At 65.0% G+C, this 7,225-nt stretch overlaps 2 protein-coding genes across 3 annotated transcripts in view; one reads left to right on the forward strand and one right to left on the reverse strand.

The window, feature by feature from the left end:
• Nucleotides 1–625, forward strand: part of FAM171A2 (family with sequence similarity 171, member A2) — a gene marked incomplete at its 5' end in the record, with an annotated part of 9,608 nt that extends 8,983 nt beyond the window's left edge. Inside the window, one exon of the mRNA XM_004684938.2 lies at nucleotides 616–625. Coding sequence (XP_004684995.2) covers nucleotides 616–625 — 10 coding nt within the window. The remainder of the gene's footprint in view (nucleotides 1–615) is intronic.
• GRN (granulin) lies at nucleotides 478–6,677 on the reverse strand. Of its 2 annotated transcripts, none has more exons than XM_012726688.1 (13): nucleotides 6,628–6,677; nucleotides 4,049–4,193; nucleotides 3,816–3,941; nucleotides 3,648–3,732; nucleotides 3,175–3,287; nucleotides 2,946–3,081; nucleotides 2,709–2,803; nucleotides 2,382–2,505; nucleotides 2,018–2,115; nucleotides 1,686–1,931; nucleotides 1,302–1,535; nucleotides 962–1,219; nucleotides 478–886 (listed from the first exon to the last, which is right to left on the reverse strand). In XM_012726688.1, exons 2-13 carry the CDS (start codon nucleotides 4,184–4,186, stop codon nucleotides 749–751), a joined length of 1,791 nt encoding a protein of 596 aa, XP_012582142.1. In that variant the 5' UTR covers nucleotides 4,187–4,193; nucleotides 6,628–6,677; the 3' UTR covers nucleotides 478–748. The 2 variants fall into 2 exon arrangements, with proteins under 2 accessions (XP_012582142.1, XP_012582143.1); XM_012726689.1 differs by having other exon boundaries at nucleotides 6,632–6,662.
• Between the last annotated feature and the right edge of the window lie 548 nt (nucleotides 6,678–7,225).

Raw genomic sequence — 7,225 nt, forward strand, 5'->3', positions numbered from 1 at the left:
ACCTGCCGGTCTGCAGAGCTGTCCAGCAGCCGACGCTGGGTCGTGTCGGGAGGGACCCCAAGTCTGCCTCCAGGGAGGTGAGAGGGGCCCATACCCCTTGGGGAGGTGCTGGGGAGGAGGGCTGGGTGGGGGCGCAGAGCCTGTGTAAGCGGGGCTGTACATAGAAAGCTCTACTGTGGGAAGGCAGGAGGGCGACCGGGCCGCAGCTGCTAGTGTGAGGGCTGGGAAGGGAGGGGCGTTCTCGGAGGACCCCGGGGAGGGGAGGGGTGCTGCTTGCTGGCTAGCCCACCTCTGGGCTAAGATGTCACAGGGCTGGTGGCTGGGGCGGCTCTGGGGACTAGGGGATCATGTGAGGGGATGGCTGTGGGCGACAGCAAATATAAAACTGGTGAGATGAACTCTGTGTCTGTCTGTCGGGGGGCTTTGGGGGTGCCGCCCCGGGGCGGGCGGGCAGGAGGCCAAATCAGACGCTGTTACGAAAGTGTACAAACTTTACTGGAGCACACACGCACGCGCACACCTGCGGAGAGGGAAGAGCACCTGGCCACAGGTCCACAGAAACTGGGGGGATGGCAGCTTGTAACGTGGCTCTCACCACAGCCCCCCTTCTGCCAGGGAGGCCTGAGATCTAGGCCCCACCGTCTGTTGTAGTGGGGGGACTCAGACGGAGGGGTCCAGCAGAATCCGGCAGGGCAGAGGTCCTGGGAGGCCTGAGCGGTGGGAGGGTCCCGAGGGCCTCAGTCCCTCCTCACAGCAGCTGTCTCGGGGCGGGGTGTCTGGCCGGGGTGTCCCAGCGCAAGGCCTCCCTGCTCAGACAGGTGGCGCTCTTCCTCCCACAGCGGTAGCCGGAAGGGCAGCAGTGCCGCCCATCCCGACAGCAGACGCCCTGGGTGGCCAGAGGGGTGTGTCAGAGCCAGCGGGCAGGCCCACCGTGCCCGCCGGGGCTGGGGGTGGCACTGACCTGGGGGTAGGGACAGCAGGCCCAGCTCCCCGCTCTGTCACGGCAGCAGGTCTGGTTGTCATGGCAGAAGCGACCGGCCTCACACTCCACGTTCCCCAGGCGAGGGCCGCGCACCAGGGGGGCGGAGGGGCGGGCAGCGCTGGCATCCTGGCGGGCGGAGGGGCGGGCAGCGCCGGCATCCTTCTCGCAGGAGCGGGCCTTCACGTTGCAGGTGTAGCCGGCCGGGCAGCAGTGCTGGCGGTCCTCGCAGCACACGGCCTGGGGGACAGGGCAGCAGCGTGGCGCCCTCGCCTCCCCCCCAAGTCGACCCCCTCCCCCAGGGCAGGCGGAGCACACTCACGTGGGGCAGCTGGCAACAGGCCCAGCCCCCACTCAGGCTTGGGCAGCAGGTCTGCCCCACCGGGCAGCTGGTGTGCTGGTCGCAGCCCATGTCTCTAGGGAGGGGCGGGGTGGCCTGGCGAGCGGGCACCTTCTGCAGCCCCGCCACCACCTTGTCCCCCTTCCGACACTGCCTCTCGGCTGTGCACGCGTAGCCGTGCGGGCAGCAGTGCTGGTGGTCTGAGCAGCAGATGGCCTGCAGGTGGCAGGAAACGCTGGTCTAGGAGCTGCTGTGTGGGAGGGAGCCCACACGCCCCCGCTGAGGCTTCTCCGGGGCAAAGGAAGGCGCAGGGGGTACGCCGCGGGGCCAGGCAAGGTCAGCACCCCACGCCACTACCCCGTGCACCTCGGGGACAGGACAGCAGCCCCACGCCCCAGACACGAGCCGACAGCAGGTATGGCCAGAGGGACAGCTGGTGACGTTGTCACAGGGGACTTCGCTCTCCACGGCCTGGGGGTACAGCAGGCTGAGGCGGGCTGGGGCCTTCTCCATCCAGGGCACCTGGCGCGCCCCCTGCTCACAGGTCCCCTTTTCTGTGTCACACCGAAACCCGGCCGGGCAGCAGTGCACATGGTCCTCACAGCACACGGCCTAGGGTGGAGAGGGGGCGGTGGACAAGGGGCCAAGCTGGCTGGCCGCCAGCCCCTGCTCCCCTGCCCAGCTGTACCCTCCGGTACCTGGACAAAAGGGCAGCAGCCCCAGGCCCCCGTCTGGAGGCGGCAGCACGTGTAGTCGTCTGGACAGCTGACCTCCATGTCACACTTCACCTCCCGCACTGTGAGGAAGGCAGGGAGGACGGGAGGCCTCAGAGGAGCCCACCCGTGGCTGGCTCCACAGCTGGAACTGGACGCCACCCAGGAGGGAGGGTACCTCTGACGCCACCTTGGCAGGGACCTGCTGGCCAGCCCAGTGCAGGAAAGGGGGCTGTGCCTGCCCTGGCCCCTCCAAGCACCGTTCCCCCCACCCCACTCCCGCGCTGGAACAGTGTGGTGGCCAGCTGTTCCTCTCTGTACAGGTGGCCGGCCGGGCCTCCCTGGGTACCTGTGAGCGCGGGCAGCTTCGTGAGCATGTCTGTGGCGTTGTCCTTGTAGAGGCACCTGCTCTGGGTCAGGTCGCACACGGTGTCCTGGGGACAGCAGTGCAGGTGGTCGGAGCAGCAGATGGCCTGGGTGGGGACAGCGGTGGGCCCCGGTGACCTTCCGGCTCAGTCGTGCTCCAGGAGCAGCCGGGCCCATAGCTGCCACTGCCCGGGTCCCCCACCAGGGGGTGGCATGAGTCCGCAGTGGCCAGGCCCTGCCTGGAGCCCCTGCAGCGCGCAGGCCAGATGGCTGTGGGCCCGGGGCTCGCAGGCAAGGGACCGTCACTCACATTGGGCATTGGGCAGCAGCCATACTTCCCACTGGCCAGCTCACAGCAGGTAGTATCATCAGGGCATTGGGAGCGACCGTCGGGACACAGCATCTCTGGAAGGTGAGAGATGTGTGCGTGGCAGCCCTGGCGGAGGAAACCTTTTCTGGCCAGGTGAGGCCTCGCGTCACTCCCAACCCCCAACCCGGAGCTCGCGTCACTCCCAACCCCCAACCCGGAGCTCTCCCACCTCCTGACCTGGCCCGTAGCTCCTCTGCGCGGGGATCTTCTTTGCCAGGGGGAGGGCGCCCATGGGCGTGAGGCAGAGGCCCTGCGCCAGGTCGCAGGCGGTGCCGTGGGGGCAGCAGTGCACCTTGTCTCCACAGCAAGAAGCCTGAGGAGAGATGGTCCCGGCTCAGCCTTTGCATGCTCCGGCCTCTCACGGCCCCTCGGCCCTCTCCCCGCCTCCTCCCTCCCAAACCTCTACCTGAGGCATGGGGCAGCATCCCCAGGAGCCATCAAGCATAGTGCAGCATGTGGAGGAGCTGGGGCATTTGAACTGGCTATCAGGGCACTGGACGGCACCCAGAAGCTCGGTATCTGTAGAAAGGATGACCCAGGATTCCACCAGCCCCATCAGTGGCGGTTAGCAGGGCACGGGGGGCTCAGGGATCACCTCAGCACCCCTAACCTTCTCCCTGCCCGCCACCCCCGCCTCAGGACGATGGCCCAGGGCAGGGGACCCACTGCCCGTGGGGTGGCACTGAGCCAGCCCGATTTGGCCCAGGCCTGGAGTCTCGTGTGCTCCTGCCCCCTCCAGCCCCAGGTCTGCCCCTCTGTCCAGAGCAGGGGGTGGTTTAGTGCGGATGCCACACGAATGAGGCAGGAACTGGCGTCACCTGCCGGCGGGTTCCTGGCCACACCGGGCTCTACGAGCCCGCCACCCCCACCCCTGCGTACCTGCTCTCCGGAAGCAGGAGCGCCCGTCGGCGCTGCAGTGGTAGCCCCGTGGGCAGCAGTGGTGGCCGTCCCCGCATGCCACGGCCTGTGGGGCAGAGATGCCTGTGTTGGCGAGGCTTTACCTGGGGAGCAGATCTGAGTACCTCCTCCCGCGACGAGCACCCTTACCTCTGGGAACGGGCAGCAACTGGAGGTCCCTGAGACGGTGAGGATGCAGGAGTAGCCGGCAGGACAGTGAGCGTCCACCTGGCAGGGCCTGCCCAGCTGCCGGCTCAGTGCCATGGGCCACTTGTCCTGGGGGGAGAGGGAAGGATAGACTGAGGACGCGAGCCTGGCCAGTCCGAGACCGGCCTTTGGGAAATGGCACGTGGCCACTCTCCCCTAGGCCGAAGGGCACTCACCGGGCCGGGACTGCAGCAGCTGTAGCTGGCTCCTCCTGGGTCCAGGCAGCAGGCCACTGGGCAGAACTGACCATCTGGGCACTGTGTTCCAGCCACCAGCCCTGCCACCAAGGCCACCCAGCTCACCAAGGTCCACATAGTCCAACTGCAAAATATCAAAGGGCATTTGGCAACCACCTTAAGCCCTTGCTGTGGGGCCAGTCGCTTTCCAGGCCCAGGCCCGTGGGTCTCCCCAGTACCTCTTGGTCCAAGTGGGAAGGTGTCGGGCCTGGGGTGGAGCTTCCCACACGTGTCCTGTGTGTCACACACATGCAGTGGGTGCACCCATGGGCACAGACACTAGTGTGAGCACATGGCTGCATGCAGGCTTGTGGGAGTGGAGATGTGGGTGAATGAAAGCAAGACTTGTGGGTTTCATGGGTCTCATCTGTGGGGACATGAGCCAGCCTCGGGGAGGATGGCTGGCATTAACCGCCATGAAAGGACAGGGCTGCCAGCCCCTCCTCACCCCATGGTGATGAAGGTTCACACCTGCACCCTGCCCAGGCCTGCAGGCGGGGAGGGGAAGCCACATACTGACATGGGAAACCACGGGGTTGAGAAAGTTGTGAAAGGGAAGTGTGGTGGCCTGCGGATTCAGCTGCCCGCCCACTGACTGTCCCGTTTCCACCCAAGGAAGGGCCTCACGGGCAGCCTTTGAGAGCCGTGTTCTAGGGGGTCCCCCAAACCATCAGTCTTTACAGACGTCCCTAATAACCCCCAGAGGCAGAAACTCAGCTGCACTCAAAAACACTGTGTGCACCCAGCGGCCTGGCAGGAGGAACTGGGCGTCCAGTCGTGGGGAGAGGAGCCTCTCGCCTCCTAAATATCTCTTCCCCAAACTCAGCCAGCTTTGCTAGCTCAGTCGGCCGGCCAGAGTCATGTAGCACGGCCTAGCTTGTTGAGCCTCTTGGGAGCCAGAAGAAAATAATGCCGTGTTAAATCTGCATTGTTTTCTTTTTTCTTCCAAAGTAAAAGTATTCCTTTTACTTTACTTTAAAAAAGAAAAAAGACTTGTTTATGCATATAGAACTGGGGTACATGCCAGAGGGGTGGGGGGTGGGTAGTGTGTGTGAGAGGATTCACCAAAGACAGAGCGGGCAGCGGAACAGGCAGATGGACTGCGGCACACTGCTGAGGGGGGCAGCGGGGGCCAGGCCGTGTGGGTCACTCCCCGGCCGGGGGTGGAACTGGTGACAGGCTTTCAGGTTCCAGAGCATCCTGGCATCATCTGGCACCATAGGCAGTGCCAGGGAGGGGCCCTAGTTCAGCAGGAGAACCAGTCAGCAGGGCAGAGTGGGGGTGCAGGGGCTTCCTGGTCACTGCACGTGGGTCCCAGTCCTAGAACTGCCACCACTGGCCGTGAGAGCCCGCAAAGCTGCACCCTGTCTCGGAGCCTCAGTTCCCAGGAGTCTACTGGACACTGCTGCGGGGTGAGGTGAGTTGCACCTGCTCAATGACTCACATCCTCTTTCCCTCAGCTGGCTTTCCTCACCCCCCCCCCTTTCCCCAAAGGACACGCTCCTGACCAGATAAGGATGAAGAAGTCTGGTCCTGGACAGCAGCCCCCTTCACCTCTCCTCCGGGCCTAGGGCGCCCAGGGAGGGACCGGCAGCTGGCCCCATCTGCTTACTGGGATCTGGCTTCAGAACGACCTGCACCTTGACCGCATCCAGAGAGTCTGCATTCAAGTCTCTATTTGGTACTCCTAGTGATTTGCTCATGTATATTTCCCTTCCTGGGCATGGGGGGGGGCGGTGCACGGCCTGCAGGCAAGGCATACAGTTCAGGAGCAGGGTGGGGGAGCGGGCCCCAATTCCTCTTTGTAGGGCCCTGAAAGGAGGCCTTCCCTACCCCACCCCACACTATCACCGCGGAGAGCAAGCCCCCAGCGCCATCATCTTCCACTAGGTGGCACCCAGGACTCTAAGCGCCAGAAAGGAAGATTCCCAGAAGGTGAGCCAGCCCAAGTGCGAGTAGCCAGGAAGAGAGAGGCGAACTTGGCTCGCCCCGCTCCGCAGCCCCCAAGAGGAAGCAGAGGACAGCCAGGGGCTCGGCCACCACTCCAAAGTCCTACAGCCGCCGAGGATGCAGGATCTTGAGTCCCACTCCCAACTCTCCGCGCTCCGAGACAGGTGCGGGCGCCTCTCCGGCCCCCAGCCGCCCTGGGGATTGTCCACTAGCAGCACGGCCAGCGCCGCCAGCGCCGGAGGGGCAGGAACCGGCGCCACCGATGAGGGGCCAGGAGGGCTGGGGGAGCCGGATCGAGAACGGAAGGGTCCTTGCTTTGGGTGCAGAAGCGGCAGCTCCAGGGCTGGTGAGAGAGTCCCCTTCCAATGGGAGGGGGGTCACTGCAATCACTTCCACTCCCCCCCACGCCCCAATAAATCCCCTGCAGTGCCTCGGAAACCGCCAAAGGAGTTGCTCTAAGCGAATCTTCCCTGTCTCCCCGCTGAGACTGCAGAGGAACCTCAAGCCCCGACGCCCCCCGGGCCGGCCCGGGTGAAAGCCAGGGAGGGTCCGCGCGAGCGCCGCGTTACCTGCCTCCGGGCGCGCACTCCAGGCCAGCAGCAGCCCCGCGGCTCGCAGACTGGGGGCTGGCAGCGCGGTGGCCTGCCCACCTCAGTCTCCATTGGTCAGGTGGCCGGGATGTCGCGTGGCCATTGGCTGCCGTCGGCTCGGAGGCGGGGCCAGTCGGGAAGCTCGGCTTCTTGCCTGCTCCAGCTACTCTCCCCTCCCTTCTCTCTCCCTACCTACCCCCATTTAAGGATCATGTGATTGGAGGATCATGTGATGCCCTGGCCGCTCACGCCGGCTGTGGTGCCGGCCTCGCCGCCTCCCCGGCAGCTACGAGTGCTGGGCGGAGTTGGCCAGAGCCGAGGCTGCGCGGGTCTGGGGATGTTGATTGCCAAGGGGGCTCGCGTAGCCGGTGCGTTCAGAGTGTTTTCAGGTAGAGGCTGGCAGACCACCCTCCAGCTTGGGGTCCGGGCTGGGGGGCGTTGTGAGGCCCTTTCCTCAAGGCCTCTGGGGAGACAGGCGCAGACTGACAAGGTTCAGGTCGTGTGCCAGGGACTACGGTGTCTGTGAAGAAGAGGCAATCGGTTGGCTCTACGCAAAAAAAAAAAAAAAAAAAAAAAA

This window comes from Condylura cristata, unplaced genomic scaffold, assembly GCF_000260355.1.
Source record: "Condylura cristata isolate star-nosed mole 26May11 unplaced genomic scaffold, ConCri1.0 scaffold00017, whole genome shotgun sequence".
In the NCBI taxonomy this organism is placed as follows: Eukaryota; Metazoa; Chordata; class Mammalia; order Eulipotyphla; family Talpidae; genus Condylura; species Condylura cristata.